The sequence below is a fragment of the Orcinus orca genome, chromosome 15 (genome assembly GCF_937001465.1).
Source record: "Orcinus orca chromosome 15, mOrcOrc1.1, whole genome shotgun sequence".
NCBI classification, from domain to species: domain Eukaryota; kingdom Metazoa; phylum Chordata; class Mammalia; order Artiodactyla; family Delphinidae; genus Orcinus; species Orcinus orca.
The window spans coordinates 67202321-67219494 of record NC_064573.1 but is presented as its reverse complement, the minus strand read 5'-3'; the positions used below and the strand labels follow the sequence as shown (position 1 = coordinate 67219494).

Here is a 17174-nt window from a genome sequence, read left to right as displayed (position 1 = left end):
TTGTACAACTTAAGCAAAGCTGAGGATTTCCATGGTGATGATTATGGACTGGTGGCCTTGAGATGAGGAATCTTAGGGGAAAATGTGAAAAGACACAAAAGGTTGCTGTTCTTCATTCAGAGAAATTAACAACTGCTTCCAGCAAGGGGAACGGGTGTGCGGGGAAGGTGGGAAGGGTCTGGACAGGGCTGCGAGTCCTCAGAACCCCATCATCCTTCAGCTCCCCCTTCTCTGAGCTGAGCACTACTCCCAGAGTCCACAGAGTCTGAGAGAAAACCAAGACATCAGGGCTGGGATCTCCTCTGTCCATGGCTACCCTGAGGGAGAGGTGGGAGGAGGTGGAGGCAGCGGCAGCATCACTGGAGAGGTGAGATCTTCAAAGGGATCATGATCCGAGACTCCATGTGTCGAACCAGGGGGACTGCAGAGAGAGAGGCAGAGGTCACGAGGGGGCTGAGGTGAGCCAACCACCCAAAACTAGCCCCTGAAGGAGGAGGAGGCCTGGGATGCTGAGACAGGGAAACCCCACTGCTCTCCTGGAATGGCCCATGGAGAGCGCCACATCTCCCAAACTGTGGGATATGAGGGGACTTAGGCTGTGATGAAAGGCAGCTTTTAAAGTTTTTCATAATTGGGACTTCCCTGGTGGTGCAGTAGTTAAGAATCCGCCTGCCAATGCAGGCGACACGGGTTCGAGCCCTGGTCCGGGAAGATCCCACATGCCGTGGAGCAACTAAGCCCGTGCGCCACAACTACTGAGCCTGCGTGCTGCAACTACTGAAGCCCACATGCCTAGAGCCTGTCCTCCACAACAAGAGAAGCCACCACAATAAGAAGCCCGTGCACCACAACAAAGAGTAGCCCGCGCTCGCCGCAACTAGAGAAAGCCTGCACGCAGCAACGAAGACCCAACACAGCCATAAATAAATAAATAAATAAATTTATTTATTTATTAAATTTTTTTTCATAATTATGTATTTACTTCCTATGTATGTGAAAAAACAATCAGCATAGCTTAAAAGTGATTTCACAGATATTATTGCTTAGGACAAAGCTAGGTGAAGAACAAAGCAGGGGGATTTAAAGGAAGAGATCAAGAAAATAATTGTAGCAGAAGAAAATTGGCAGGACAAAAGCTGTGAGGGTGTCCTCAAGGGACTAAAGTTTGAAAAACACTGATTTAGTTCAACTGACTCATTTTACAGGTGGGGACACTGCAGCTCAGAGTGGGTCACCCCAAGGTCACCCAGAAGGTCAGACTCTTTCCTCCTGCTCAGTGCAGTTAAACTTTACCATGCTTACAAATTACCTACAGTTCTCGTTCAAGTGCAGATCTTGATTCAGTGCGGGGAGGTAGGGGGTTGAGATTGGGCATTTCTAACAAGCTTCCAGGGGATGCTGACACTGTCATTTGGGACCACACTAGGAAGAGCGAGGCTCCCGCTAACTCCTTCAGGAGATGCATTCTCCCACACACCAGCTGGTAAGTGTGGAAGCTCAGCTGTAAGTTCCTTAAGGGCAGGGCATTCTCTGCCTCCCAACTCCCGCCCACCACAGTCCCTGGTACACAGTGAGTGCTCACCCAGCACCTACTGACTCCAGGTGGTTCCCAGGGGTCCCTGCAAAGTGGCAAATGCTGTAGGCAAAAAACTTGCTCGAAAAAATTGACTGTGCGCCTCCTCTGCGCCAGAGTCTAGGCCAAGCACTTTTCATAAATTAACTTCTCCAGCCCTCTGAGGGAGGCTTTCTCACCATTGCCACCTTACAGATTGAAAACAGCATCAGTGAGGTGAAGAACCAGGCCCAAGGTCACACTGTGTGCTCAACTACAACACTTCTCTGAGGCAGGGACCACCTGGCTGTGTTATTGCCCCTTAGGGCACTCACCCAGGACAGCCTGCATCCCGGGGAGCATGCCACCAGGACAGGAACCTACTAACTCATTGTCCTGAAAGTGAGTTCTCCATCACGAGAGGTAATCAAACGAGGTCAGATCTACTTGCAGAGGGGATTCCATCCTCAGATAGGGCTCTTGGCAGATGACCTCAGAGGAGGTGCTCACCTGTGTAGTAGACATTTTCGTCCCAGCCCCTCTTCCTCCAGGCAGCATTTCTGGTCTCCTCCCGAGACTGCAGGTCTTTATAGGCTGTGGGGGGAAGGCATAGGCTCATTCCTGAGGCACAGAGGATCTGAGCCTGTACCCAGCACAAGGCCCTCCTTCCGGTGCCCCAAACCCTGCCCTGCTGTCTCTTCCTCCCCGGATGCCTCCAACTGTTAGCAAACACTGTCTGCTTTGACAATCTCATCCAATCAGTACATTTCTTGTGTATTTCCAGCCCAGAACTCTCCCTTGAGCTCTAGACTCGATTATCCAGTGTCCACTTGACATTTCCACTCAGATGTGTCAGTGTCTCAAAGGTAACACTTCTAACGACCAAAAGTACACTCCTGACTCTCCAACCTGCTCCTCCAAGGGTCTCAGTAAGCAATACAGAGCTGCTCAAACAGGAGTCTTGGTGTCCTGGGGTCCTCTCTCCCTCCCCCACCCCAGACAGACAATTCATCCACCAGTCCGATTGGTTCCACCTCCAGACCAAAGAATCTGTGGACTTCTCAGCATCCTCACTGTCACCACCTTAGGCCAGGCCACCATCCTCTCCCCCGTGAGCTACTATAACCATCTCCTGATGCCCCACATCCTCTCTCGCTCCCCTACAAAGTGCTCCCAACAAAGCACATGGCAGCCAGAGGAACCATTAGAACACAAATCAGGTCATTTCATGCTGCTTGAAATGCTGCAGCAGTCGCCCGCTGAAGTTAGAATAAATCCCAGGAATTCCCTGATGGTCCAGTGGTTAGGACTCTACACTTCCAGTGCAGGGGGATCAGGTTCGATCTCTGGTTGGGGAACTAAGATCCCTCAAGCCTCGCGGTGCAGCCAAAAAAAAAAAAAAAGGAGAAAAAGAAAAAGAATAAATCCCAAGTCATCTCATCCCCATGGCCTGCAAGACCTAGTCTAACCTGGTCGATCCACATCTTCCCACTCTCTTCCCCACTCCCTCCACACAGGCCTCCTTTGCACTCCTCAAAACCCTGAAGGCCTTTCCCCGCCGCAGGGCCTTTGCACGTGTTGTTCCCTCTACTTGGAATACCCTTCCCTGGCAATTCACAGCTGACTCCTCATCCTTTAGCTGAGCTTACATTTCACCTCCTTAGAGAGGCGTTCTAGTCTATCTAAGCCAATGAAACTTCCCATATTTTTCTTCATTATTTCTCCCTCTCTCTTTATGATTTGTAATAATCTGAAATTATCTTTTTTGTTATTTTATGTCTGAGGTGGTATCTCCTTCTGCTGGAATGTAAGCTCCACAAGGGCCCTAATGTATTCGCATTGTTGACATGGACTGAGAGTAGAGAAAGGGGGCCACAGAGGGTCCTGGATGGTCCCCAGCCTACCCCAGAGATGGTGCACAACGTATAGCTCTCCTATCTGCGAGAAGAAGCCGCCCACTGCCTCCTGGTTCTCCTGCCGGTACTTGATGGCCCGAGCCCTGGGGATGGCAGAAAAGTGTGGGGCAGAGGCCAGGGCCGGTGCAAAGGGCCCTCCGGGGTGTTCCCAGGCTGGTTTCTCAGTTACACATCAAGGGAGGAACCTGCGGTAGGGCCCTTGGCTCTCAGAAATGATCAGGGACCAGGGTGACGGAGGTGCAGCCACTGGCTGGGTGTTCTACCACAGTGGTCTAGAGAATCCTCACCCCCCTGGCTGGATCATCACCATCTCCTGGAGATGGCATGGAGGATGACGGGTTCCCTGCTACAGGGCCCTGGGAAAGGTGGTCCACCAGGGGCCTTGATGGGGCAGGTGGGCAGGGTACCCCCAACTCCCCAGAACCACCACTCACCAGTTGTTCCCCCATTCGATCATGGTTCCCGGCTGAAAGAGAACCAGAGCAGAGGAGGCGAATGAGCCCCCTTCTGGTACTTCAAGCATCACTGTTGGGTGGGGATGGGAAACTGTCACGTCTCTGCAGCTCCTGGGGCCGCTTCACCTTATTCATGGGGCCCTGACTCACGCCTGGGTGTGCACGTGTGCACACATGCACACACACCTCTGTTCTGGGGCCAGAAGCCCCAATCTAGGTGCTGGGGCACCAGGCCCGCCCACCTCAGGGTACCAGGAAAGCAGCGCTGCTGCAGGAAGGGTGGGAGACAGGCGGGGAGCTGGCGGGGGAGGCACCTTGAGCTTGTACGTCCTCAGCTCGTAGATGTTGGGGCCGTCTCTAGGCTGTGGTTCGTTCCAGAAGCTGAACTCGAGGAGCAGCTGGTTCCTCCTGGACAGCAGCATCTGGCTCCGCTCCTTTCGGAACTCTAGGTACTCCTGCGGGCATGGTGGTTTGGGCACAGCAGCCAGGAAGTGCCCCGGCCCCATCGGTGTGTCCCACAGGGTGACGGAGGCAGCCCCCAGCACAGGGCTGAGCCAGAACCAGCAACTGGAGAGGTTTGCCGAGTGTATGCCAACATACCTTGTTGTTTTTGAGCTTGTTCATGCAGTCCATGAGGGCTGGGTAGCCACCTGAGAATCGCCACAGGTGCACTGTTGGGAGGCAGGGAGGACGGTACAGGTCAGGGGGCTGCGGGGACCCTGCCCTGCTTACCCCGAGGCTGGTTAGGTGTGTATGTAAAAGGGGAGGCTCCAGTCTGGTTCCCTATAGCACCAGGACTCTCTGAGTTCCCTCTGCCTTGGTGGGGGCAGCTCTAGGCAGGGGGAAAAACCAGACACAAGACCCGGAGACCTAGGTTTGAGGTGCAGCTTTGCCAGGTGGCCTTTGACCCCTCTAGGACTCAATGTCCTCATCTTGAAAATGAGAATAACGCTCCCACCCAAACTTCTTTAAGTAGCAACAAGAGGATCAGACATGAACTTGTACCCTAGGAGCTGCGCATGCGTAAAGCAGACCACCAGGCCTGTGGGGGACAGGCTGGGCCAGAGGAAGGGGTAGGTCTGATGGGCAGAGATGGATGACTCCAAAACACTGCATTAAAGGAAGAAAGCTAAGGAACAGAACAGCATGTGAGGTATGGTACCACGTGCGTTTAGAGGGGGAAGAACATATCCAGAGATGCTGGTCTATGTACCACCTCTTGATGGAGAGCCATCGAGATTGTGATAGGAGATGCCCTTGGGGCAAAGAACTGAGGCCTGGGGTTCACAGGCAGGAGGGAGGCTTACTTTTCGTTGCAAACTCTTTGTACCGTTTGCATATTTTATCACAGTCTCTGTACTGGGTTAAATAGTGTCCTCCACCCCCACCCCCAAATTCATGCCAACCCAGAACCTCAGAATGTGACCTTATTTGAAATAGGGTCTTTCTAGTGGTAGTCAAGCTAAGATGAGGTCATATTGGGTTGGCCCTAACTTCAATGACTGATGTCCTTATAAGAAGAGGGAGACTTGGACACAGAGGGCAACACCACGTGAAGACAGACACCCAGGGAGAACACCACGTGACTAAGGAGGAACGCATTGTGATTGGAGCAACGCATCTGTGAGCCAAGGAGTGCCAAGGATTTCCAGCCACCACTAGAAGCTGGAAAAGGCAAGAAAAGATTCTCCCCTAGAGCCTTTGGAGGGAGCATGCCCCTACCGACACCTTGCTTTCAGACTTCTGGGCTCCAGAACTTGAGAGAATAGATTTCTGTTGTTTTAAGCCCACCAGTAGTTGGTACTTTTTACAGCAGCCCCAGGAAAACCCTGATACACCTTCCAGTAATAAAGAAACCTAGTCTGTGTGCAAGAGAAGGAACAGTCTTGTCATGCTTGGGAGCATGGCTGGGGCCAAGGGAGCAAGGTCCCTAAAAGGTCAATCGGGCAGGCTAAGGCTGAGAGCATTTGGCTGGCCAGTGGCTTGGCATTTCAGACTCTTGTTACTTATCCCCAGCTGGTCGCTCACCTGCCTTTTGACTCCATCTCTGCCTTGATTTTCCCATCTGCAAAATGGTCTGACCCTATGGTTTAAAGGCCTCTTTCCCAAGGGAAACAGCAAAAGTACTGTATGGATGGCAGTCTATTAAGACCAGGAATGCTGACCTGTGGAAGAGGCATTAGCCTAATTCTAGGGGCCAAGAGGTAAAAGTTACAAAGAGGGCATCCAAGGCCCATGAGAAGAAAGAATTTTCTAACAATGATAGTGGTCCATCTAGACGATGGATTGGAGGTTTTTTACAAAAAACCCGAATCTACAAATTCATTAAAATGTAGATTCCTGAGCCCTACTCCCAGGGGGTGGCTCAGTGGATCTGCTCCCCAGATGATTCTACATAGGGGACAACCCCTCAAGATACACAAAATATAGGACATGCTTTAAAATTCACGCTCCCATTCCTCAAAGTTCATTTCTCAATTAACAGATACTTAGAAGAATCCAAGAAGTACTGCTGGAACTGATTAGGTTGTACCTAAAATGGGGAAACTGTAGGGGCTGGAACGGAAGACAGCGTTTCTCCTACCCCACTATTAATGTGTCAGTGACTGTTACTGAAACAGAATATATGATTAAGAGAATCTACCTAACTGCAGATCACAGATTTAAAAAACAAACAAACAAAACACATACAATTATCAGGGTAGTTGAAGGATGAGATAAGTTGGCTTGTGTGGTAGTGAGCTCCCCATAGCTGTGAGTGTTCAAGGGAAGCATAGAGGACCCTCTATCAAGGCTGCACCAGAGAAGCTCCCTGTGCTGTACGCAGTCTAATTAGCACTGTCCAAAAGGACTTCCTACTATGATGGAAAAGTTCTACAGCTGTGCCATCCAAGACGGTAGCCACAAGCCACGTATTTCTATCAATGGGCACTTGAAATGTGGCTAGTGTGACTGAGGAACTGAATTTTTCATTTTATTTAACTTTACTCAATTTAAATTTAAGTAGCTACATGTGGTTAGTGGTTACTTTCCTGGACAGTGCAGATCTAAATGCCAAGGCCCCTGTAAGTGGCTGGGATGCTGTGAGTGAACCAAATTCATGTGTGGGTCCTCACAGCTGGTGCCAACTGAGGTGGGCATGTTGGGGTGGGATGGGGCATGCTTGGGGTACCGCTGGGAAGCTGTAAGGAACCAGCTCAGACAAGAGTCCCTTTTATTCCACAAATATGTACGGCATACCGGGGGTTCAGTGGTGAAGAAAGGCAGGGCCCCCGCCCGCCCGGAACTCACCACCTCCACGGGGAGACAGACAGAACAGGGCACATGATTGGGGCTGTGAAGAGGCAAGTCCTAGGGGCTGGGGAGCCAGGAGAGGTGCCTCACCCAGCTGGGGTGGAGGGAATCAGGGGAGGCTTCCAGGAGGAGGTGATGTCTACACCAAAATAAAAGGTGAGTAGAGGAGTGAGCCAAGTAGAGGAGGCAAAGGAGAAAGAATGCTTCAGGCTGACGAAACAGCATGAACAAGAGCGTGGAACTAGAGGGAAAAACTATCCATCTGAAGAACAGAAAGGAGTCCTGGGTGGGATCGTGCAGCGAGCAGGAGGACGTGGCGAGACAAGGCTTGACGCTGGGCAGGGAAGGGCTCGAGAGCCTCGTGGGGCACCCCAAGGGCAGAGGGAGCCGCCACAGATGTTTGGGCAGGAAAGTGAGCTGACGGGGGCTGCACTTAGAAAGACCCCTCTGGGTGCCGCTGCAGAGGGAGTGGAGGGCAGCCACCTGGGCTGGGCAGCAGTGGCGCTGGGGGGTGGGCAGCTCACCTGCCTGGTCCTGTTCCCCGTACCATGTGTTCCAGTTGCCCACGAGTGAGCAGGGGTAATCCTCATCCAGGTGCAGCTTGGGCAGCACAGCCTCCCTGTGGGAGGGGCACAGAGAAGCGGGAGGGCTCACACCAGCCACCAGAGCCCCTGAGATGAGGCTTCCAACTCAGGCCCGCAGAGTTGGGCCTTAGTCTCCCCATCTCTAAGATGCAGAGGCTGCACAAGAGGATGTGTGGCTCTGAAATCTACACCCCCCTGGATTTCTGCATGGAGAACAGGGCTTGGATAGAGGTCCCCACCCAAGCAGGGACTGGGACATGAGGGTTAGGGTTAGGGTCAGCTCACGTCAGGCTGTTGTAGGCATCCAGATACTCGGGCTTCACATTGTGAACTGCAACAGAGGATAGAGAGCAGGAGGTGAAGCGAGGGGGAGCGGGGTGTCTGTGGGGAGCTGTGCTGGGGGTAGCCCCACAGGGTGTGGGCTTCCAGGACAGCTCGGGATGTCCCAGACCCTCTCAAGTCCCAGCCAGAGCCTTGCAGGCCCCCAGAGGCCCTGGGAGGGCGGGCTGGCCAACCCAGCAGCCACTCACACTGGATCTTGTAGAGGTTGCTGGTCTCCTTCTTGGATAGCAGGGTGGAGTGGGCGTCCTTCCGGGGATCCACCTTGTGTACGAACAGAGAACGGAACCAGCTGCCTTCATTGTCCTTGGAATAGAAGCTGCGGGACAGAGTTCAGGGGGGACCTGCTTACATCTGCTCAGACGCCTTGCTCCCCAATGCTAGTGACACACATTTCTGGGAATGAAGCCACGGAATCCCATGGCAGCTCCAGAAGATGTCATATCATTGGAGCCAGCTGAGCACAGCTGGTCCTTTCTACAGAGATCCTGGCTCCCCAGTTCGCTTCTTGAAGCTCTGCGGAGGCTCAGGAGGCCAGGAGAGGCAGCCCCACCTCCCGCCTCTCTCTCCAGCCTCCCTGCCTCCAATTCACCCCTTTCCAAGAGGTCGTCCACTTGGACCACACAACTGCATCCCTTGCCAAGAGGATCAACCCCGCACCCATCTTGCCTGATGTCCAAAGCCCATGACAGCCCAACTTACCTTGGCAGCCTCCCATCCTGTCCATCTCCAACCTGTGTATCCCGCTCTCCAGCTATGTTTCTCCCTGAACCAACCAGGCTTTCACTCTGTGCTTTCCTTGCAATTTCTGTCCCCTCTGACAAGAGGGCTGCACTCACCGTCCTCCCTGGTGCTCACACTACACCTGGCCTGTGCCCAATCCCAGCCCCACAAATGGAGAGCCCAAGACAAGCACACTTTGTCCTTGAGGAGGTCACAGTCTGCTGGGAGAAGTGGACCTTGGAACACAGTTACAGCCAGAGGTCTCTGGGAGAGCCCAGATGTGTTAGCCTGAAATTGGCCTCTGGAAGTCTGGGTTGGCTCTCCAGAGGAGGTGATCTGGCCAGTCTCCAAATCTCCAGGGCTGATTTGGCAGATAAAGGCAGGTAGAGGGGGTCAAAGGCATCACAAGGCAAGATTCATTCACTCACCCAGCCAACACTTAACTGACAAATATCTGCCCTGTGCACATTGCTATGTTGCTGTGAGAATGAATGAATGAATGAAGTGCCTTGTTCAGAGCAGGGGGACCAACCACCAGGTCCTGCCAGATCATAACTACACTCCCCACACAAGGTCCCAGCAGGGGTGAGGATTACTTTTAGGCTGCCAAATGTGGTAAATCATCTTACTTAACAGCAGTGGTGCAGCTTGTAGCCAGGCCTGAAACACTAGCCTCCCGCTGGATGATTTCTAGCCAAGGAGCCTGGCAGTGGGGGCCCCATCAGCAAGTCCTCTCCTTTTTCAAGCCTCTTCTGTGGCTAGGATAAATGTTTTGTAAATCAAAGTATTGCTTTTTTCCAAAATATGGAGCAAGCACTGGGACTGATAAAATTTAAAAAGCATCTTAAAGTGGTGAAATATTTGTATAAGCATAGAGAAAGATAAGTAACAGTCTGTCCCAGACTGCTTTTTGTTGCTTGGTTGGTTGGTTGGTTTTTGGCCACGCCAAGCAGCCTGCGGGATCCCAGTTCCCCGACCAGGGAATGAACCCGGGCCACAGCAGTGAAAGTGCCGAGTCCCAACCACTGAACTGCCCAGGAAATCCGAGTCCCAAACTGTTAATACTGCTTACCTGGGAGAGGGAAGAGGAAGATGGTTAAACTTTTCGTTATTCATTATAATTTTTTGTAAAGGTAAAAAAAAACTGTTTTAAATATTTCCAAATTCATAGGCTTTCTATCATTTTGTGTGTATTTGCTTCATTAACAAAAAACAGTTATCATCAGATGGTCGATGTAGTCTGTGAAAAATTTGGGACCAGAATAAGGGAGCCTCACTATGGCTAACGTTGGCTGAGGATATCCTCTGTGCCAGGGACCTGTGATCAGCTTAACGTGATCCCGCTGAATCCATGTAAGGATATCATAATGTTGATATTATTAATGCCCCCATTTTCAAGATGAGAAAATAGAAGGTCGGAGATGGGAGGGTTAAGAAACTTGTCCCCAGGTCACATAGCAAATCAGGGACAGAGAGCTCAGGAAAGAACCCAGATCTCTTTCCTCTATAGTCAGCCCCACCTCAGATCTGGCACCAACCTGGGGAACTAGCATCAGGTAGATACTGTGAAGAACCAGGTGTTTTTAACAAAGCCACGGCAGAGGGACCTGACCTTTGGTCTGAATGTAGAGAGGCTGCTTCCGCTGGAAGGGGTGGTGACAGGGAGGGCAGCCACTCCTACTATTTGTCAACCAAGACCTTTGCTCCAGGACTGGGCTTTGAGTAATTTATTAACATCAGCACTGACCAAGATAAACAGCCAAGTGGCCAGCCCTGAAGAGACAGCCTGGGACCCTGGGGGCTGGGGAGTGAGGGGGCCCAGGAGCTCTGATGGGCTCCCATCTCCACCCACCACTGTCTAATCTTTCCTGCCTCTGGGTCTCCGTTTCCCCACGTGTCAAAAGAGCAGGGTAGAGCAGCCTATCTCTAAGGATCTTTTCTACAAGTCCCAAGAATATCCCAGGGCAGGGTCTGAACTTGAAGCTAGCATCCGAGGGTTCACATTTTCAAGAGTTCAAATTTCACTTTCTCAATGAAATCACAACATTCTCCTGTCCCTGAACTCCCCAACTCTTCTCACCCTGCTCTCTATTTTTCTGTAGCTCCTTCTAACACGTTATAGAATGTTTTTGTTTATTATGTGCCTTGTTTATTGTCTCCCACTAGAAGCAGAGCCCCAGGAGGATAGGGAGCTTGTCTGTCTCGTGTATCCCTGCTGTATCCCCAGTGCCTGGAAAAGTGTTGGGGACGTGGCACATGCTCAGACCACGTTTGGGGAATGAGTGCAGGCGTGTGGGGGGACACGGGTGCATGAAAATGATGAAATCTGAGAGGTAAGAAAGGAGAGAAAGTGTGGACCTTGGCTCAGAGTGTGGACTCGGGACTCAGGGGCCCTTTCCATCCCCACCACCACCAGCAGAATTAGTGCTTAAGAACACAGGTTCTGGACAAATCCAGGACTAATCCCAGCCCAGCGTCATCTCTCTGAGCCTCATTTACCTCATCCATAAAATAACAGCAATAGGATTGCCTTGTAGAGAACGGGGCAGACACGGCAGTGCAGCTAATATCACTCTTCCTACCTAACTTCCTAACTGAGCTCCTGCCTCCCATTCTTTCCCTTTTTTCCTAACCTGACCATCAATTTTGTAATGCACCATGGTTGTGATGCTATTCGTCCACTTGAAAATCTTCTATGGATCCCTACTGCCCATAAAACAAGGCTGGATGTCTCCACTTGGGATTCTAGCTCTAATCTATTTTGCCAAGCTTTCCAGAGTCAGTTCCCCTTTTATTTTTTATTTTTAATTTTTATTTATTTATTTTTTTGGCCACCCCACGCAGCATGTGGGATCTTAGCTCCACGACCGACCGGGGACTGAACCCATGCCCCCAGCAGTGGAAGTGCAGAGTCTTAACCACTGGACTGCCGGGGAAGTCCCCAATTCCCTCTTAAATTTGGTGACCACAGAGCCAAGATTCCCTATCGTTAGCAACATCTGAGAACGTGTTAGAAGTTTTCAGGCCCCATCCCAGACCTACTGCAACAGAAACTCTGGGGGTGGGCCTAGCAATCTGGGTTTTAACAAGCCTGCCAAGGGATTCTGATGCACACTCAGGCCCGAAAATCACTGCTCTAAGGCAGTCCCGACTTACTTTCTTTCCTTCTTTTCTTCATGTAATCTCAGTAAATCATCCCAGAAACACCAAAGAGTCTGGTAGCTAAACTATATTAAGAATATATTAAGCCCCAAGGGTGGGGCTTCCCTGGTGGTGCAGTATTAAGAACCCGCCTGCCAATGCAGAGGACACGGGTTCGAGCCGTGGTCCAGGAAGATTCCACATGCTGCGGAGCAACTAAGCCCGTGTGCCACAACTACTGAGCCTGTGCTCTAGAGCCTGCGAGCCACAACTACTGAGCCCTCATGCCACAACTACTGAAGTCTGCGCGCCTAGAGCCCAAGCTCTGCAACAAAGAGAAGCCACTGCAATAAGCCCGCGCACCGCAATGAAGAGCAGCCCCCCGCTCGCCGCGACTAGAGAAAGCCCGCGCGCACAGCAATGAAGACCCAATGCAGCCAAAAAATAAAATAAATTAAATAAATTAAAAAAAGAAAAAGAAGAATGCCCCTTAGGACTAGAAAAACCAGTTCAACCCTTTCCATAAACACATCTCTCCTGGGACTTCCCTGGAGGTCCAGTGGTTAAGACTCTGTGCTTCAGGGAGCTCAGCTGGGTGCTCTGTGATGACCTAGATGGGTGGGATGGCTGGGGGGCTGGAGGGGGGGCAGGGAGGGAGGTCCGAGAAGGAGGGGATATATGTATACATATAGCTGATTCACTTCATTGTACAGTAGAAACTAACACAATATTGTAAAGCAATTATACTCCAATTAAAAAAAAAAAAAAAGACTGTGCTTCCACTGCAGGGGGCACAGGTTAGATCCCTGGTCAGGGGAACTAAAATCCCACATGTGGGGCTTGGCCAAAAAAAAAACCTCTCCTATTTCGCCCTCAGCCCCTCCATCATTTTCATGTGAATATGTCTCGTCTCCCCAGCCACACCGGAAGCCCAGAGCTGACGTTCTCCACCCCTCAAGGTATCAGCACAATGCTTTTAGCATGGGAGTTGCTCAGTAAATATCTGTCCCAGATGAGAACTTCTGAGACACATTTGCACTCTCAATAGGGATCAACGATCTGGTGCCTCACCACATGAAAATGCTCTGGAATGTTCTAGATTGATATGCTAGGAAGTTTGGCTCTGTGCATATTCCTGAAACACTCTTCTGTTTTGAGTTGGCTGAAAGGGGCCACAGGACTTTCCTGGTGGTGCACTGGTTAAGAATCTGTCTGCCAATGCAGGGGACACTGGTTTGATCCCTGGTCTAGGAAGATCCCACATGCCGCGGAGCAATTAAGCCTGTGCGCCACAACTACTAAGCCTGTGAGCCACAACTACTGAGCTCACGTGCCACAACTACTGAGGCCCATGTGCCTAGAGCTCATGCTCCACAACAAGAGAAGCCACGGCAATAAGAAGCGCATGCACCACAATGAAGAGTAGCCCCTGCTTGCCGCAACTAGAGAGGGCCCACACGCAGCAACGAAGACCCAACACAGCCAAAAATAAATAAATAAATTAATTAATTAAAAAAAAAAAGAATCCGCCTGCCAATGCAGGGGACACGGGTTTGAGCCCTGGTCCGGGAAGATTCCACATGCTGCGGAGCAACTAAGTCTGTGTACCACAACTACTGAGCCCGCGTGCCACAACTACTGAAGCCCATGTGCCCTAGAGCCTGTGCACCGCAACTACTGAGCCCACATGCTGCAACTACTGAAGCCCGTGCGCCTAGAGCCTGTGCTCCACAACAAGAGAAGACAAGGCAATGAGAAGTCCGCGCACTGCAACGAAGAGCAGCCCCCGCTCGCCACAACTAGAGAAAGCCAGTGCGTAGCAACAAAGATCCAATGCAGCCAAAAATAATAAATTAAAAAAAAAAGGGGTCACATTTCTGCTTATTGTTCCTGAAGTGTGTCTTTAGAAGACAAACTGGAAGAACTAAAGTTCTGTTAATGAGAGCATTACTGATGCAGCGGTAGCAACTGCTGTGTACTGAGCACTTTCTATGTGCTGAGAACTGATCCTCACAATATGTTCTTGAGAAAAATGAGGCTCAAAAACAAAATAGAGAAAAATGAGGCTCAGAGATGTACCAGGCCTTATTCGAGAAAAATTACTCAATGGCCAAGAGGATTCCAATCCAGGTCTATCCGATTTCAAAGCCCACACTGTGTCTATACCCCAGTGGCCCCCAAAGCTCAGAGGCCAGAGGGCCCCTCTAGTGACTCCAGAGAGATACGGGGCAGATGGAGGGTCGGCAGGATTCCCAGGTATCCAAGGTGGGACCAGGGAGTAAGTAACTTTGAAGCAGTCCTTTAGAGACTTGATAAGTATTAATCCAAGTACCTGCACAGCAATCCTACGAAAAACACCAGGCAGGGATCTCCATTCCCACTTTACAGAGAAGGAAACCAAGGATCCCAGAGGTTCAGTGCCCCATCCAAGGTTAAGGAGTGGATAAGTGAGGAGCAGCAGGCTGCCTTAATGTCCCAGGCTCCTTTTGTGGCCTCTGGCTATTCGCCACACAAATGGCTTTACCACCAACCAATTTTGTAACCCTGGGGCAGTGTGGTCCCGCCCCCAGCTTCCATTTCCTTATCTGGAAAACAAGGGGCTCACAGGAGGTGATCTCCCCAAAGCCCCTTCAGCCCTGACGTCTTCGGGGCTCATAAAGAAATTGCTTGAGACACGGGTTTGGGCGAGGGGCAACATTTGCAGCAAATTCATCAGGGGCTGGGTACGTCGCACACATGGCCTTGTTAATCCTCAACAACGCTATGAAATAATCCTACTTTATCACCCCCATTTTACAGATTAGGAATCTGAGACTTCAAGAGGCCAAATGACTCATGCAAGGTCACCCCACTGAAAAAGACTGAGTTAGATGTGCTGGTGCCCGGCAAACTCTAGGTAGGCTCTCTCCATGTTATCAGCTTTCTCCCCAATTACTGGGCAGTCAGGTTGGGGGCACATACCTGGCTCCTCTTTCCCAGCCTCCCCTGACCCCCACTGCACAGCACTCTAGATCATCTCACAGCAAAGCCTAACAGAACTCAGCAGCTTCATGCCTGCGCTGCTGGGCAGCACAGACCCCTCCTTTCCACAGGTGGGGGGACAGGTGTCCTCACTTCTTTGGCCAATGTTCTTGAGCATACACTGTTGTGAGCCCTGTGCCAGGGGCTGGGGAAACAGAAATATGAGGTGATGCTCTAGTGGCAGGGACAGGCAAGTGTGTACAGGGTGGTAAGAGCAGAGATGGGGGAAGTACAGGGTACTAGAGACGGAGTCAGGGAGGCCCAGCCCTGCCTCAGCCCAGAGCAGGGACCAAACAAAAGCCCAGGCCCAGCCCATGGCCCAGCCAGCCTCCCTCTCCCAGGAGGCCACCAGTTGTGGTGCAAAGAGCACAGGGGTGTCAGGAGGCCTGGGTCCAGACCCAGTGCCGCCACAGGATGGCAGGGGGAGTGACCTTGGGCAACTCCCATCCTTTCTCAGGCCTCCTTTGCCCCACTTCTACTGTTCAGGGTTGGGGAGCAAAGGATCCGTGCAGCCACGGCCTTTAGGGATCTCCCATTTGCTCCCCATATCTCTTACCCCCAGAACTTCCGGAAGGAGGTGCTGCCTCTCCTCGAAGCCCCCAGGGGGACTATCTCACAATCACCGCAAAGGCCTGGGAAGGGGCCACTCCTCCTGCCCTCTGACAGCTCCCACTTCCCAGGGCCCAGGACCCGCCCTCTCATTCACCCTACCCTTCATTCTTAGCCCAGAACCAGGCACCCAATAGGACAAAGACCCTGCGCATACCTTTCCCACCTCCCCCGTTCTTTGACCAGACCTCCTCCCCATGGCTCCGCTTCTAACCACTAGATTACAAGCCCGAGTCTCTGCCCATCCCCCAAGCCCAGACCCTGGCCCCCACGCGTGCACCCCCCACGCGCGCCGCCCCCGCCTGGCCCGGCCCGGCTCATACCGCGCTGCAGCCACAGCCGCAACGTCCCGGCCCCCGGGCCCCGGGCGTCCCAGCAGCCGCCGAGCCGCCGCAGAGATGCTGCACAGACGCGGAGCCATGTTGGAGCGCTGCTGATTGGAGGAAGGCCCCGCCCCCGAACCCGGCGGCGGAGGCGGAACGTGAGTAAGCCCCGCCCCACCTGGTAGCCCGCCCCCTCTCCACCCAGACTGGTGGGTGTAGTCCCTGTGCATTCAGCAACTTAGATGCTGGGCACAAGTCCGGATTCTTGTCCTCTGAGCCTCTGCAACCCTGCTACAGACTTGCTCTGTGACCTGGAGCAAACCCTTTGCCTACTCTGGGCCTCGGTGTCCACCCCGGTAAAATGGGAGCATTGAATAATAATACCAGGGGTTCTTAACGCGGCACTCAAGGATGAGCGGCAGAGGGCGAGTAAGCCCCCTGAAATCGTATACAGTTATGTGCGCCTGTGCGTTCCTGGGCGGGGGCGGGGTGGGGTGGGGGCGACACAGGTAGCGTTTATCACATTATGAAAGGAAAACCCCCTAACGATTTAAGACAGATGGACAAGGCTCTGGGTTGCAGGGACACTTTCTATCATCTCCTTTTCCCTTTCCATCCGCCCCTACCATCGCTGCCTGGGCCTCCTGGGGCCCCATGCCCTTCTCCTGCTCTGCCCAGGTCTTGTGCCTAACTTCCAAACTAGTCTCCTCTTGGCCCACAATCCCCCAGGTCACAGACCTTAGCTGGAGCAGAGGGCCTACAGACCCCACAGGGGGGCCCAGGAGCCTAATAACTTCCAGAGAGACTATGTGTAAAAGACTGTCCACCCGCTGAGGCTGACACTGACGGTCAGCGTGGTGTGCCTGGGGTGGAGGAGTGAGGACAGGCTTTGATTTTGTGATTCCTTCAGCAAGTATTGAGTCCACGTGGCTAGGCCATGTGGTTAACTCTGAGACACCAAAGGCGGCCAGAACAACAATCCCCCAGCCCTCTTGGAACTTAAGGCCTGGCCAGGGAGACAAAATCAAACTGGTACGAACCTCCTGGGCAGAGGCCTTAGGCCTACCCCTCCCCTCCCCTCTCCTGCCTGACATACTAAATATTTACTGAATAAGTGAAAAATATACACAAAAATATTTTTTGCCAACTGTGATAGAGGCTATGAAGAAGTATGTGAAGCTATGAGGACTTACAATGGGGAGCGGGAAAGAGAAAAT

General features: G+C 52.1%; 1 protein-coding gene across 4 annotated transcripts; it reads right to left on the bottom strand.

The window, feature by feature from the left end:
- Positions 1 to 97: 97 nt before the first annotated feature.
- Positions 98 to 16092, bottom strand: NIPSNAP1 (nipsnap homolog 1). Of its 4 annotated transcripts, XM_049697783.1 has the most exons (11): positions 15958 to 16092; positions 8332 to 8459; positions 8087 to 8132; positions 7742 to 7836; positions 4524 to 4594; positions 4238 to 4378; positions 3903 to 3934; positions 3457 to 3551; positions 2063 to 2146; positions 1310 to 1480; positions 98 to 421 (listed from the first exon to the last, which is right to left on the bottom strand). In XM_049697783.1, the coding sequence occupies exons 1-10, from the start codon at positions 16053 to 16055 to the stop codon at positions 1341 to 1343; spliced, it is 930 nt and encodes a 309-aa protein (XP_049553740.1). In that variant the 5' UTR covers positions 16056 to 16092; the 3' UTR covers positions 98 to 421; positions 1310 to 1340. The 4 variants fall into 4 exon arrangements, with proteins under 4 accessions (XP_049553740.1, XP_004283798.1, XP_049553741.1 ...); XM_004283750.4 differs by lacking the exon at positions 1310 to 1480; XM_049697784.1 differs by lacking the exons at positions 3457 to 3551; positions 3903 to 3934.
- Between the last annotated feature and the right edge of the window lie 1082 nt (positions 16093 to 17174).

What these genes read in the sequence shown, in the direction of transcription:
- NIPSNAP1 (XM_049697783.1), bottom strand. Translation starts at nt 16,055, where the DNA reads ATGGCTCCGCGTCTGTGCAGCATCTCTGCGGCGGCTCGGCGGCTGCTG. An exon ending in GCGGCTGTGGCTGCAGCGCG is followed by an intron (nt 8,460 to 15,957) that starts GTATGAGCCGGG and finishes TCTGTCCCGCAG; the next exon opens with CTTCTATTCCAAGGACAATG. An exon ending in ATCGAATGGGGGAACAACTG is followed by an intron (nt 3,552 to 3,902) that starts GTGAGTGGTGGT and finishes TGCCATCCCCAG; the next exon opens with GGCTCGGGCCATCAAGTACC.